The sequence below is a fragment of the Chiroxiphia lanceolata genome, chromosome 11 (genome assembly GCF_009829145.1).
Source record: "Chiroxiphia lanceolata isolate bChiLan1 chromosome 11, bChiLan1.pri, whole genome shotgun sequence".
Lineage (NCBI taxonomy): Eukaryota > Metazoa > Chordata > Aves > Passeriformes > Pipridae > Chiroxiphia > Chiroxiphia lanceolata.
The window spans coordinates 499250-515203 of record NC_045647.1 but is presented as its reverse complement, the minus strand read 5'-3'; the positions used below and the strand labels follow the sequence as shown (position 1 = coordinate 515203).

Here is a 15954-nt window from a genome sequence, read left to right as displayed (position 1 = left end):
TAGTCACAGTCTTGGTAGAACAGCTTTGTCATCAGTGTTGGTGCAGAAGGGTTACTTCCCCGTGGAGCCTCTTCCTGTGTGTCTGGATGTTTCCAGAGATGCATCACACCAGGCAGTGGTGCCACTTATGCATGCTCTTGGCCTTTGAGAGTACACTGCTCGTCCTTTGTTCTGCTTCCACAGTATTGAAAAAGCACAGTCTACATCATATTTAGCGTGTCCAATGCCCTGAAGAATTCACATTCTTTACTTTCTAGAATGCAAGGAACTGAAGATTTCAACATGGATGAGTTTCTAATGTAATTAACCCAGCTTGTCTAAATATGAGAATAATCACCCCAGAATGCTGTTCTGTCTCTATACAAAACCCAGATGTTTATTCTCTGGGCAGCTTGTAATGGTTGTGATTAGAATATATATTTTTTTCCCCAATGTATGTAGAGAATTTCACTAATATATCTAAGTATTATGCTTTCTAATACATGTTTTTTCCTTGGCAATCCTCAGTCTGCACCCATGTATCAATATCTGGAACGAAAAATGTTTAAAGAAGCCTATCAAATTGCGTGTTTAGGAGTGACTGATGCTGACTGGAGAGAGCTGGCCATGGAAGCCTTGGAAGGGCTGGAGTTTGAAACTGCTAAAAAGGTAAAGCAGTTATTTACTCATTTAGTAGAAAGCTTGGGTTTTACATTTAGATATTTATATCTGTGTGTGTGTATAATGTATGTTTTATGACTGGAATATAAGTGGTGTTCCTGGGTCACTGTCTTGCTTGTTTCTAGCGTGTTCGTTGTTCCACAAACAAATGGGTTTGTTATATACTCAGGATGTTGAGATGACATTCTAAACTGAAATCTAATGTATCTTTCTAGATAAATACCATGTTCTAGATCAAAGTGTTCAATGCAAAGAAAATGGTTTCAACTGGAAAATGCGTTAATGAATTTAGGGAAGCAGAACTGGAAACCGTTCAGCAGTGCCCACCGGGTGGCAGCAGAGGATGCTCAGCTGGCTTTGTCCCCCCACCATCCCCCGTGCTATAAACTTGCCCTTTTTTTCCCCCTAAATATTTAATACAACCTCAGTACATGTTCGGAGATTTCTCATTCTTTGTTATCTACCCATTAACGTTCTGTGAAGGCAGTGGTGATGGGAAGGCATCATTTCAGTCCTTTTCTGCCTGGCATGCCTTGCTTTGGGGAGTGGTCTATGAATGGGCATAGACTGAAAAATTAAGTTTTCTATGGCATAAAATACTTCCCTCTTTTCTTTCACCACCTCTGCTCAAATAAGAGAGGGCGAACTGAGTTCAGTGTCATGAATATTGTATGAAAGACAAAACACTCTAAAAATACACCGTGAATGGCCTGTAATGATAGGCATCTTTTAATAACGGATTTTTTTAAAAGGAAATTAAATACTTTTTTTTTCTTAAGTGCAGGCATCAAAATAATTCCAGTTTCGTGGATGGCTTTATGCAAATACATACTCTTAAAAAGAAATTTTGAGTGCCTCCTTGGAATTCTAAAGTAGTGCCCTCTTAGAATTAGAGCGGATTAATTCGAACAAAAGCAGCTTCTTGACTTTAAAGGCTCTCATAGTTCCTAGTCCGATCCGATGTAAGCAGAATATTCTGTGCCCCCTTAAGCATTAGTTTGGTTGGAAGTCTTGAATGTGCAGCCCAAGGAGTTAAAGTTCTGTTTTGTGATGCATGTCAGGAATAAGTGCTGAGCTGCTGCTGCACGTGACTTTGCCACTTGAGACTTTGAGTTGCACATTTATCTCCATTTGCAGAGATATTACACTGTCTTGCAGTACTTCTATCGTCTTCTTACTTCCTTTCCTCTCTCTGAGCTCCTTTCATGCTGGATTTTGAGAATGGTTTAAAAACCAGAAGTATGTGCAGCAGGCGTTGACAGTACGATCAATTATGTGTCCTGCCTTGTAATACTTTCCTGGAATTTCCTTGTCTGTATCACACCTTGCATCAAAATGGAGAAGCTATCAAATAGCCAGAATAAAAGGATGTCATATTGTAATTGCCACTTTGTATTTCTTGGGGGACTGACACGCCCAGCTCCCAGTCCCTGCTGTGCTGCTCCTGGTCAATACTGAGCTGTTTGGGTTGTACCTTGTCTTGTTTACTGCAGCGACTCTGGACACAGTTGTAGTCAGAGCCCTTCAGGTTCAGGACTGCACAAACCCAAACCCAGCAGAGTTCTGCCTGTCCTGCTTGCATGAAGACACCTTGATTCATGCATAACAGTATTTAGATTTTTCTGGCTTTTCAAGCTAATGTCTTTTATTCCTTTTTCTTCTATTATTTTCAACAGGCATTTATCAGGGTACGAGACCTTCGATATTTAGAACTGATCAGCAGCATAGAGGTAAGAGAGTGTTCAAGATGGCGTATTTTCTTGCACTGACTACTGTGCCAAAATCAGTACTTTCTGGTTTGGAGGGACTTTTGTTTGGATAGTGCTTCTGACTGTTGGAGATGTGTTTGGAGTGAAAAATCCTGATTAGCAGAGGTGACTCAGGTTCCAGTCATAGGACTGAAACTCCATGGAATGAGGGTGTGGGACAAGAACTTCTGAAACTGTCTTCAGGAAAACAGGAAAAATGTTCAATATTCCATTAATAACTGGTAGAATACTACTGTGCTGACAGCGCTTAGTACAGAATACTTCATAAACATGAGTTCATTAAGCCTTTCCCTACCCCCTGGAGGTGGGTAATTACTGCTATCTCCTCTGTGCAGAGACAGAAACAGGCCCAGAGAAACGAAATGACAAACTCAGGGTCTCATGACAAGTCTGTGACAACTGGAAATAGAATTTGGGATTCCACACTTCCATACTGTGCTCTAATCCCTCCTCCCTATTCTTTTCACACTTCTTGATAGAATTTCACCCAACAATAACTGTCTGTCATGAGCACTTGAAAAGACGTGGATCACCCTTGTCCTGTAGAGTTGGCTTGATAATGCTTAAAGATCTGCATGGAGATGGCATAAAGGGAATTCCTCTTTCTTGTGCTAAACAGATTTACACCTTCTCTGAAAGGATAGAATCCTTGTCTTCATGTCTGCAGAGCTGTCCTGCTGCTGTCAAAATGCCAGCTGGTTGCTGTGAACTTTTCTTTAACACAGGACAAAGTTCTGCATTAGGAACCCCTTTTTTCTGTTTGTTTTTTTTTTCTTCTCAGGGGTAGGTAGGTAGGTGAGAGTGTTTTCTCACCAGTACTAACCTTTCCTTTCCACATATGCTTCTCCAGATCTGCATCTATTGAGGATATTCTGGATTTGTCATGTCATATTCTGTTTAATGAGAAAGATTCCCCATGTAAATAGGCATAAACTTACTTTCAGACTTCTTGAAAATGCTCCTTCTGCAGTAAGTTCTACACCCTGCTCACTCTCTCCTGTGGTGGATCTGATTCCTTTTAGGGCTTGTAGGGGTGTAGCTAAGCACACATGTTCCATTAATGTGATGGCTTTCCCTCAGTAATGACACTTTTTTTTCCTAGTTGATGACAGCAGGAAACATAGCTGCCATCTCTATCTGGCAAGATTCTGTGGAGTCTTTAGAAAATGGTTTAACAAGTCCTCTGATTATTTGTTTAACCAAGTTTTTGAAGGGAACTGTCAACACCAGCCCAGTGTCTGCCCAGTCAGTAAGTGTGACAAGGAGGAGAGATGGCTGATCCCCCTTTGGCAGCGGAGGATTGCATTTGGATGCTCGTGGAATGCTTTTCCCCTTGCGTGCAGTTTGCTTTAAATTCAGTCCATAGCCCATGACGTGGGCTAACAGCAGTAATAATTTTGTCCCAAGCAGGGTAGTGATGTGTGTCCAAGACACAGGATATGGCACACACATGAAAACACACACACTCACACACGTGTGCGTGTCTGTGTCGCAAGTCCCTCGCGGTCAGGTACTGCTGTGCTTTGAGTCATGTGAAGGGTTCTCAGTGGCACTGCCCACCCAGGAAGGGTTCTCCATGGCACTGCACACACGCTGCCCCCGTGGGCCCTTCCCAGGCAGTCACAGCGAGCAGTTCTGATTAGCAGGAGAGCTTGTGCGGGTGCTCTGGAAGCGACTGCTGCCGACGTGAATCCATGAGCTCATGGGGACAGTGGAGGTGACACTGGTTTGTATTCAGAGGCAGGTTAATGTACTTTCTGAATCTGCTTATTGCTGGCAATTATCTCCCTGTTTGTCATCCCACCCGCACATATTGTTAATTTAGCCAAATTATATGCTAGTGAGTTTGTACAGGAGAAAACGAGGAGCCCATCAGATGCCTTTTTTAAAATAGCCTGGCATAATGATAGCATGTGTTCATTTTCCTGTGTGAAATCAAGAGAAGTGATTTTTCATCACTTTAGTTTGTATAGTGACATTTAATTTTGCTCTTCCTAATTTTAATTAAGAAGGGATTTAATCCTTTAATTATAAATTCACAAGAAATGTAGGAGAGGCATAATTATGATATCCCGTTACAGGTTTTTAATTATTAATAGTTAAAATCTAAGCTTGAAAGTGTAATTCCTCAATGGCTATTTCTCACTTAGGTGCAGGTCATCTAGAATATTTTCTACATCACTCTTCAAATTTTCTATTTTTTCCAGGAGCGGAAGAAACATGGAGAGAACAACAATGACCTGTTCCTGGCAGATGTTTATGCCTACCAGGGAAAATTCCATGAGGCAGCGAAGCTGTACAAAAGGAGTGGCCATGAAAATCTGGCCCTGGAGATGTACACTGACTTACGCATGTTTGACCACGCCAAGGTAGGACGTGGCACCTGGACATTTACATGCAGAAATATTGATGTACCATACAAAAAGGTTGGATGAAATGTGGGCTTTGAATTTCAACCTTGTTTTCTCAGTTAATTGATTTGAGTTTGTTTGGCTTATAAGGGGGGAAATGTCTCTGGCCTGGGTGTTATGGTGGCATTTTCCTTCATTCTGCTACCGATGCAGCAGATTGTGTTTAGTAGAGTTTCAAATGTGACCATAGAAATTCAGGGCTTTTCAGTGGATTTTTTTTGTTGGACATCACCAATGGTGGCTCTTTCAGTGTGGTTACATGGTATTATCTGTAGTAATTTTTGTTTTTTAAAAACTAAGAATTTTGTTTCCATGACTCTTTTTTCCCCATTATCTTGCTCAAGATCCCTTTTTATTTGTTTGTCCTCCAAAGACAATAAGGTAGTACCTGTGCAAAGTGGAGGGGAGTGCACCATGTGTTTAATTCACTTCCATATTGTAATAAAAATATTTTTCTGTCAGAGCAAGTTCTATATTAATGCACTTTATAAAGTGTATAACATAGTAACCTGGAATATTTTTGTTTACTACAGAATTTTTATTCAAAGGTTCAGTGTCTTGGCTTTTTCTTTTTTTAAACTCTGTTGCCATGTAGAAATAAATTGAATATGGTTCTAAAAAGTGATGGTTTTATAAGGTGATAAGAAGCATTACTTGGCTTTTAAGTCTTCTGTGGTGTCTTATCAAAATCCCTGAGAATGTAGGCGCTGTTTAGTCTCATTCATCACTCATCAGAGCCTTATTCTGCCCAGTCCAGGACAAAGAATTCACCATGACATGCATAGAAACTGTTTTAGCACAGATTTCCCAAGCCATGCTACAGAGAGATCTTTTTCCTCTGAGAGCTCAACAGAAACACTTGTGGGCTTTGCTGATGTAAGCCCGACTTCCGCTATTTTTGGCTGCTGAGTCTTTGTTAGCTTCAGTGTTTTGGCTCCTCTTGAACATAAATGTAATTCATAAAGAAAAATGTTCCCATAAGTCTTCGTAAGAATCTTTTAATTCTTGGCTGTAGTCATGTCTATATTTAACCAGCAGAGAGCAAGAGCTCTCATGTCCCCTGTCCTTCAGAGTGACTCCATGCGGAGAAATTCAAGGTACTCCACAGCACGTGAAGGCAGCTTCTTGTGCAGGGAATGCACAGGAAATGGAAGAACTTTTAAAACCCCCTTGTTTGCCAGTTATTTATCCAAGGAAAGACACATGGGGGAGGGGGTTGTTTTTCTGGTGTTGTTTTCTCTAATGTTACCAGAATTATGCAAAGGGACCCACAGAACCTGATTTCTGGTGCTTGGCTTTGATGAGGTTGGATGGAGGATCCAGACCGGAGGCAGAGGTTGGGAGTCCTTTGATATCTGGTCACAGGCTCATTATCACAGCACCAAATCATTAATTACTGACAACTCACAAAAAACTCTTTATACTGTGAGAAGCTGAGCTTTTGATTTTGGACTCATTTTGGTGATGTAAGCTGGAAAACAAGTTGTGCCAAGGAGGCTGTTTGACTTGTCTCTTCACTCCAGTTTTCCATATTTAGGGGCTATCAGGATACCTCTGTAGCTGTTCCCTGGAGCAGGGTTGCTGCAGGAGATAACTCTGCAGCTCAGTTAGAGCTGGCACAGGTGGGGTGCAGTTCTGTCCCTGGCCCCTGGCTGCATTGGGGAACTGCTGAAATGCGGTGGTGGAGCAGATGTGGTGTGTGCATGCTCCTTGAGGGGGGTTTTGCCCATTTGTTGCCTCTGGTTTGATTTCTTTTAAACCTCAGTCAGAATTTGCCAGAAACTCAGAGGCTAAGGTAATTTTCCACTTTTTTCTTACCTGTCATTTCGCCTCTATTCTGATTTTTCATTTGATAGGAGCTATTTAATGGATAGTAGCCTATTCTGTTAACAGACAAAATTGCCCTTAATCATTATTCTGGTGTTGAAGTGTTTTGTTGAGGTTTTTTTCCCTGACACATGATGTCAGCGGATGTGAACCATATGGTGCCAGGGCTTCAGTATTGGCAGAAGAAGCTGAACTAACTAGTAGAAATATTTTCAAAATGGTTGTCATCACAGTGTCCAGGTTTGCATTCCTTCCACAAGTCCAACCAGTGCTTCAGAGCACTCTCACTTTTGAGCAGCTGTCATTCTGTCCTTATAGAAGAACTTTTTTGATATATTGAAATGTGATTATCAAGTGTCTTTGCAGAAAACAAGATTTCAGCCTTTAATTTATTTGTGGTGGGGCATCCTGATGCCAGTATATGATTAAGTGAGTGTGCTGTTGTTCACTGAGCATGGGCTGGGACTGGGTCATCTTTCAGAATGAAACTGTACCTGCTTGGCTTGCAACAGAAAATCTGAAACTTGGAATTAATCTGTTAGAGTCTTTAGAGTAGGACTGTGTTTTGGGAAGGTCTGTTCCTGACAAGCATGCAAAAATCATAACTGCTATCCACTTAACCAGGCTCAGCAGAGAGTAAGTGGGGACACAGGAGTTGACTCTGAGGCACCTGCATTGTCCTCTGGGCCTGCCCAGAATCTCCCGCTTTTTTTTAAATTGAAAACTGTCTAAATGGGAGACTTGCCATTGTTTCCTCCCAGACATGGGGCCTTGATGATGAGCTGCTGAAGGCTGGCTCAGTCCATGTTGCTCTCTGTGCAGTACTTCTGTCCTTAGGAGGCGTCATGGTATTCATTACAAAAGCCTCTGTGTATTTTAGAGTTTTGACTGTAACAACATTTGTAACCAGAAGGTAATGCAGACTTTTGTATTACACTGTTACAGGATTTTCTGGGATCTGAAGACCCCAAAGACACAAAGATGCTAATAAAAAAACAAGCAGACTGGGCCAAGAACATCAATGAACCAAAGGCAGCAGTAGAGATGTACCTCTCTGCCGGCGAGTACATGAAGGCCATAGAAATCAGCGGGGACAACGGCTGGGTGGATATGTAAGTTTTGTGTCACCTCAGAGATAATATAAGAAACCCTCCAATGAGTTATTATTAATTCTGCGTAATTTTAAAATAAGACAAAATATGTTTGGTATCTGCCTTTGTTTTGTATCAGATTGAGTATTTGAAGCACATCTACAATTAAAAATGTTTTAAAAGTTGCATTTGTTTAGAGTGTAGGGCCATAAATATATTACAAAAACAAATGCATTACAGCAGTGAAGAGTATGTATGGGTTCCTCTGCAGCATGAGACTGTCTAAAATAGAGATGCCTCCAGCTTCAGTGATCATCACAGCAGTGATTGTACCTGATAGCCCATTGCTGCTGTTTTCAGCTGTTCAGGGTAGTCATCTAGTGGGTAGAGAAATCACCTGGAGCGCAGAGTCCCCAGAAATTCTGGGGCTACTCCTGTCACTGGTCATTTCTCCTCGATTTGCAGTAGGCGACGCTTTGGGTCATCTGCTGAGCTGCCATAAGATCTTGACCAGGCTCCTCTGCAAGGCCCCTTGCCTCTGTTTTGCTGTGTGTCACAGGGGTGGTGTTTATTCAGGAGTCTCTTGCTCAGGTTAGGGTTGGGAAGTGTTTCCCATGTTACTTAATCATGTAGGACATGCTCCCTTCTGTCTGTCTGCACAGCTCTGCACAGAGTCCGAGGTATGGACTTGCACACGTGTGCGAACAGTGAAGGAAGGGGGTTGAGTTTGTAGAAGGAAAAAAAGGCATTTGGAACATTTACTGAAACTGTTTAAATGGTGTTGCATGGTACTACTATTACACTATTTATTAAATTTTAGCTGATTAAAGGTGAAGTTATGACAGTAATTAAAAGGCGAAGCATGAAGGCCGAATCTGAAACATCTGCCTTCTTTCTGCTGGGTCCAGGTTAATTGAAATTGCTCGAAAACTGGATAAAGCTGAGCGGGAGCCTTTGGACAAGTGTGCCTTCTATTTTAAGGAACTCAATAACCCTGGCTATGCCGCAGAAACCTACATGAAGGTTGGTGACCTGAAAGCATTGGTCCAGCTCCACGTGGACACTCATCACTGGGAAGAAGTAAGTGTGCCCTTGATTTCTGTGTTGAAAACCTCTACTTCTTAACTGTCTCTGGTTGCAACAAAAAAGGAGACGAATGTCTGGTTACACCAGCATGGTAGTGAGGGAGAAGCAGGGAGGGAGGCTTCTGTAGAAGGATTCTGAGTATTTCAGTTAATTGTGTATGCCAGTATGTGTTTGGTGGTGGTGTGGTTTTCTGCAAGTGAATCTAAATTGCATTTATGGTGTTACTTCTATTCCTTTAGAAGATGCATTCAGTAAAAATAAAAATATTTTTTGTCTCTTGCTGTGAGATCTACTAAATTTCCTAGATAATCACTTTCAAGTCTCCTTGTTTCAATAGCCAGTCTGTTATTATGCTTAGCTTCTTGTCTTTTGTTGTTGATTGCTTTTTATTTTAAAACACATTAGTTTCATACTGGAGAAAATATGGATTACACTCTCTATTCTGTGTATACTTTACTGTGAATTTGCTTAGAGCTGAAGGATTGATCCCATGGAATATCTAAACCCTTTAACTGTTTAAACCATGCAGTATTCTAAGAATGAATTTTTTACTTACCTCAGGCATTAGCTCTGAGTGAAAAGCATCCTGAATTCAAAGATGATGTCTATGTCCCTTATGCCCAGTGGCTGGCAGAGAATGATCGGTTTGAAGAAGCCCAAAAAGGTGAGAATGGCACTGACAGATGACTCCACATTTGTTCCATACTTCTCCAATACAGAATATGCAGACCCTTCCTTGGAGAGTTTATCAGTGGGATTCAAAACCAAATGTAATCCATGTTTTCAAACTGGTCTTAAAGTAACTGGAAGTCTCCTGATTTTATAGGAAAATGTGATGGATCTATCAAAAATAATGGCATCTAAATACAAGTCCAGATTTTCTATCTTCTTGTATATCTGAGTGTGGCACGTAGCAACAGTATTTGGCATGTAATATGAACTGTCTTAATATCATTATTACTGTCTTAATATCATTATTATCCCACTAGAATTCAAAATATGGCAGCCAGCTTTATAAACCTGAGTGGAAAATGTAATTTTTCCTTGTCTTTAGGTAACGTGGGATTTGTACAAGTAAAATTTTCCTGTTTCTTTAAGGTTTTCATGGTTCTTGTTAGGTTTATGAAATTACCTTTAAACAGAACTGGCAGCTTTCCATCTTGTGGACAGACTGTAAACTGTTCCAGAGGCAAGGAGCTGTTGCAGTGAGCTCTGTGTGGAGGCAGCAGGGTTTCAGTGCAGGGCCTTTGCTCAGGTGCAGCTCCACGTGACAGGTGCACCTGCTGCTTCCTGAGCCAGCTCACATGCAAGTGTGAAACTGCACTGGCTTTAAGGGCCCAGGTGGGGAACAAGCCAGGCCTGATCCATCTCCACACAAAACTAGGCTGTGTGTCTTGGCACCAACACTTTGAGCACCTGGTTTAGGGCAGTGTGGTAGTTTGCACTCTCTAAATGCAGGTTGTAGTCCCAGTTTGCTCCACAAAGCTCAGTGCTCCTGTGGCTCAGCAAGTGTAGGTGCCCAGAGCTGGGTGAGCTCGAGATCCTCGTGTGGCTGTGTGAGGTCTGAGCTGAGCTGGCTGCACTCAGGGGCAGCTGTGCTGTGGGGTTGGGTTTTTGGGGGTTGGTTCCCCCTCGGCCCCATTTCTTTCTATGAAGACTGTGTTTGTCAAATGTGTGTTTGCCAAGTGAGAGTTCAGGATGTTACTGTGTACATCAAATAAAGAGGTGCTGTCAATAAATGACAGAAGGATGTAGTCTAAGCTGTACTCTTTCGAAGTATCTAGCATTGCACACCAGAGCACTAACTTCAAACATTAATTTATTGTAGTTTTGAGTGAAGGTGTGGTTTGCAGTGTTTGGAGATCTCTGTTGTTTGTACAGAGATCTAATTATCACAGTATTTTCCCTCTTTTCTTTTTAAAAAACCCCCAGCAACCAGCATGATACACAATCTGTGAGCTCAAGAGCTGCTGAGACAGTGCAAAAGCCACAAAATACCTACAGATACTTCTCATGTTCCATTAACGTCGCTGCTTTCAAGGAGGAAGATACCAGTGTATAATCCCTTTTATCCTGCCCTGGATAGACTATTTGATATGCACTGAATAGACTGGTCTCAATTCAGAAACATTAATTTCCATTAATTGATGTAATTGCACTGTAAACCTGTCTTTGTTTTGGGTTCTGTAGCGTTTCACAAGGCTGGCAGGCAGACAGAGGCTGTGAAGGTGCTGGAGCAGCTCACACACAACGCTGTAGTTGAAAGCAGATTTAATGATGCAGCCTATTATTATTGGATGCTTTCTGTGCAGTGCTTAGACATAGCCCAAGGTAAGTCACTGAAAGGAAGTTTGTGCTTGTTACCTTCTCATGCATGTAGACAAACAACTCCCGCACTGTGATAACATTGCTGCCACAGCTTCACTGCTGGTTGTTTTGGGCTGGGTTTTTTAATGCTATGCATAACCCGGGCTTGTGCTATTTTTGTAGTCCCCTAGTTTTCCCATGTGCTCATTTAAAACAGATAAACAAACCAGAAACATCAGCAGGCATAAGGCTCCTTCTGAAATCTGGCTGGGATCAAAACTGTGCCTCCTGGGACCAGGTGTCCTGCACCTCCCCACCACACCCACTGCCTAGAAGTTGACTGGAGGGTTCATGTGCTAGTAAATAAAAGATTATGTTGGAGAGTAAGATACATCTAGTGTCCAAACAAAGGTTGGTGAGGTACTTTACAAATTATTTCTGCCAGCAGTTAAAACTCATTGTTTGTTAGCTGTCATCTTGTCTTCTGAATGTGTTTCACTGGGAGAGAGGTGGAGCCAGCAGTTAATAGGTGTACTTTAGTGATAATGAACATAAAAGGTTGGGAATACTGCCTTTTGCTTGGTGCTCTAAGTACCTTTGCTTTTCGTTCAGCTGATCTGTCACCCCTCAGATGTTTGAGGTGCACGTTTTTCCAAATGGCTTAGTAGTGTATTTGATGTTTGTGAAACAAGTGTTTCAAAACTAATTTTATTTGTAAACTCTGGAGTTCTGGAGGAGGTTTCCAGGGATGCACACCTGTTGCTTTCTGCCTGTAGCTCAGCTATAGCCCCTGGCTGTGTCAAACCACTGATATACTATTCTGTGTTTTGCCATGCTTGTTTTAGGCCAGAAGTTTGCTCAGAAAAATAGCAAGTCTGTGCAATATGTGGTTTGCATGGATAGATGGGGCACACTTGACTTGGTACATACCTCCTCTGGAAGTGCTGCTGCTAAAATCATAACAGGCTGTTTTCTTGCAGCTGAGTCTCATAGACTCCTCTGGGAGACTGACACCAAATCCTTTGCCTCCCGCAGAGAATGAACAGCAGAAGACTGAAATGTTGCAGAAGTTTCATCACTTCCAGCATTTGGCAGAAGTTTACCATGCCTATCACTTCATTCACAGATACACTGTAAGATACTCACTTTAGAATTGTGTATTTATGCTTCCTGAGCTTTTTTCTTAGGGAGTCCAGAAATAACTAGGACTTTTCAGGCAATTAAGTATTGAGTGTAGATCAGTAATACTGTATAGTAACTTTATTTATTTAACTTTACTTCATTATACAGCCTTCGGCTGTACATTCTGTACAAGAACTTGTGTTGCCTCAGCCCTTCACAGCTGCAGTGCAGTTGGAGCAGGGCTGTGCCTGACTCCAGGAGCAGTTGCTGTGCTGATGGCTGACCTCCTGCACCCAGCCTTTTTGATGGTGGTATCAGTTTGGTCCCACAGTGACCCAAGCCCCTGCTCCTACACAGGCTAGGGTCAGCTTTTCCCTTAGTCATGGGAAAACAGGGTTGAACAGAGGAAGGCACCCTAGGGGTCCCCAGCCTAGGGCTTCCTACAGGGTGGTGAGTGTGTCAGTGATACGTGGTCACGAGTGAGGAGCCCCTGCTAATTACAGCAATTACAGTCATGTTGCCATCGCTGTTGGTAAAAATATCTGTTGTAAAAGATTTGAGAACCTTTGCTCTGTGCCCTTGCCCAAAAGACGACTCTGTGCTGTAGAGTCTTTGCTGTTAATCTACTTCAGACCTCACAGCGCTGGAGACTCTGCACTGTAGCAGTGCAGCCTGGCCTCGTTTTTAAATAACCTGTTAAATGTTCTGGTTTAGCTACACGGATCTTTCTGCATGTATCAGGCATGAGCTTTGGTGATAAAGACATGCAAAATCCACTTGCTATGTTCTGTCAACACCTCTTTTTGCAACAGCATGAAAGAAACGCAGTACTGGAGATGCCTCATGCTTAGTGATGTGAGTTGTTTGTTTTCCAGCTTAGAAATGTTGTGTCTGTGTTTTTCATACCACAGGAGGAGCCTTTCAGCTTCAACTCGCCTGAAACCCTCTTCAATATTTCCAGGTTTCTGCTTCACAGCTTAACAAAGGAGACTCTTTTGGGAATCTCAAAAGTGTATCCTTCTGATACAGTACAAAATCTAGAAATTATCATGTGAGATACATGAAAGGAATAACTGCTGTTGGTCCAAGGAAGGGATCTCCTAGAGGGAAACTTCAGTGTCAGCTATTGGTTGTCATTAATAGGAACAGACTTTTGTCCCTAAGCAATAAACAGTATCTTCAAACCATTGTATGCTGAGCTGCACTAGCTTTTTGTTGTTGATTTTTTTTATTTTCTTTTTTAATAGTTTTGGAAAGCTGTGCACATCAACTATCATGTAGCTCAAACCACCCGCCCAGTCTGGTGTGTCATCTGTGTCAGAGGAGCAAGTTCTAGGACACCAGTCACTGCCACAAGATGTTGGCTTTGAATCTCGACAGTGTTGTTGCAAAGACACTGAACTGAAGCACGTGGAGGGGAAACCCAGGAGCTTCTGCTTCTCATGAGGCTGGTGTGTGCTGTCTGTCAGGCCAACATCTGCACAGCTTTGTCAGTGCACAGTGAATCTCTGGAGAGTGCTCCATGATTGGGCTGTGTGAAATGCACCTTTCTCTCAGAGATAACCAGAAGGTCACTGGATGCCAGAGGAGGAGAACTGATCATCTTGGTTGCACTTCATTTCTGGCTTTGGATGGGATGTTAGATTTCCTTTTCATAACTTCCTCACTTACAAATGTATAATCTTCCATAAAGTCTTGGATAACGAGCCTTGTGATCAGTAGATCTAAACAGCAGTTACTGTTTCACACTGGTGAAAGGGAAGGACAACCCTTGGTCAGTGGCATGGAGCCCACTCTTTCCAGTCACATCAGGTGTATTTACTTGGTGTCAGTGGGTTACTCATGTTGTAAAGATTTGGGGTCTTTTTTTGGCTTGGGCCCCAGAATTACTAAAATGTTGCAGATGGAGTCAGAATATTTAACCACAGCAATGTTTATGTAGGGTCAGTTCCTTACCTTGCTAATAAGTGCCCACAGGCGTTTTGATAGTCCTTTCACACATGTTTGTAAATGAAGTTCTGTAAATAGATTTCTCTGGGTAAACCTGTTTGAAGTCCTGGTGTTGGATATGCTTCATTGCACAACTTCTCTGATTAGACAGAGTATTGCATTTTTTCCTAAATGCTGTATGTATTTTTATTCCTTAATTAAATTATAGCAAGACATTACTTGCCCTGGCAAAGCAGAGTAAGGCTCTTGGTGCATATAAACTGGCTCGTCATGCCTATGAGAAGCTTCAGGGACTGCATATCCCAGCCAGGTTCCAGAAATCCTTTGAGCTGGGCAGCCTGACAATCCGATCCAAGCCATTCCATGACAGTGAAGTAAGTTGTAATGTGTTTCATGTTAATCATTAATATGTGGCCTAATCCAAGAATCCGAGTTGCCGTGTGCACAAAAAAAATCTGCAATATATTATGCATGGCTCTGTCACATAATTGTATTTCTGCTGGAAACACGGTCCTTTTATTGTTATTCTTCAGGTCAGACTTCCTTCTGCTCCTGAGAACAAATTAAAATCAGCCCTTGCTTTGTAGGCAGCTTCCATCCTCCCTCTCCTCTCTTGCATCCACCTTCCCCTCTGTCTATTAATTCTTTCAAGCCCTTTTCTCCCCGGTCCACACGCTATTGCTCCACAATCTTTGTCTCTCTCTCCAGCTGGAGGTCACTTTCATTTGTCCCACTCCTAACACTCCTTCCCTCCTCCCCTCAACCCTTCAATGACCTTCCTTCCTTAAGTCTTATTTTAACACCTTTTCTTCTTTAACTGTAGTTTGGCTCTCTGCAGTGTTCTATAAAACCATGTTTCAGGGAGTACTCACTAAAAATAAATTGCATTGTGGCAGTGAACATGCACCTGGCCTCCTGAAATAATAGAAACACACTCTTAAGAACTGCCTAATATAACTGTGCTGTTGAAGAGAAATGAATTAATTGGAGAACCTAAATTTGACCAAACCTTAGAGCAAAAAACTTTGCTTCAGTAACCTTCTCTTTGGCTTCTTTTTGTATTGATTTGATGCAGTTTTCTGCTTCTGTTACTGCAAAGGCAAGGTGAAAATTTAATTGTTAGAATGGTGAAGACAGCTATTCTTAATGTGAAAACTAGCTGGTTTGTTAAAAAGGGTAAAGCTTTTTTAGATGTTGAAGGATCTGATTTCACAGCAGTGCTTCTCCAGAGTGGCCCTGGCGTTGTATCGGTGGTGTCAGCCGAAGGAGCCCGTATGTAATTGAAAACCAAGAGCTGAGGATGTGCCAGTCTGCAGTTACTGTGCTCTCAATGTGTCTTTGCAGGAGCTCCTGCCCCTGTGTTACAGGTGCTCCACCAACAACCCTCTGCTGAATAACCTGGGGAATGTCTGCATTAACTGCAGGCAGCCTTTCGTCTTCTCGGCCTCCTCCTACGGTGCGTTGGGATGTCCCATTTGCTCGTGCTTTGCAAGTAGATAAATGTTAACAGAGTAGACTAGTGCTTAATTTCTTCTCTCTGCAATGTTATTTGGCCAAACAAATGTTCCCTTTGCTGTTGTTCAATTTGAGCCTCTTGTCTGGGGGCTGTTGGATCTCACTGCAGGGTGCGGGTGCAGCACAGCATCGCTTTATTGCCAGACGCTGAATGCATCGAGTGCTCTGGGAGTACTGACACAATCCTTTCAGAAGTTCAGGGGGGTTGGTTTGCTG

General features: G+C 42.2%; 1 protein-coding gene across 4 annotated transcripts in view; it reads left to right on the top strand.

Annotated features, from left to right (window-relative positions):
• IFT122 (intraflagellar transport 122) overlaps nt 1-15954 on the top strand; it is a 31679-nt gene that overhangs the window by 12607 nt on the left and 3118 nt on the right. For all 4 annotated transcript variants that reach the window (XM_032699174.1, XM_032699172.1, XM_032699171.1 and 1 more), the window contains 11 exons: nt 508-648; nt 2337-2390; nt 4637-4798; nt 7613-7779; nt 8667-8838; nt 9406-9508; nt 11035-11175; nt 12187-12284; nt 13185-13285; nt 14432-14597; nt 15568-15679. In XM_032699174.1, the coding sequence (XP_032555065.1) occupies nt 508-648; nt 2337-2390; nt 4637-4798; nt 7613-7779; nt 8667-8838; nt 9406-9508; nt 11035-11175; nt 12187-12284; nt 13185-13285; nt 14432-14597; nt 15568-15679 (1417 nt within the window). The remainder of the gene's footprint in view (nt 1-507; nt 649-2336; nt 2391-4636; nt 4799-7612; nt 7780-8666; nt 8839-9405; nt 9509-11034; nt 11176-12186; nt 12285-13184; nt 13286-14431; nt 14598-15567; nt 15680-15954) is intronic.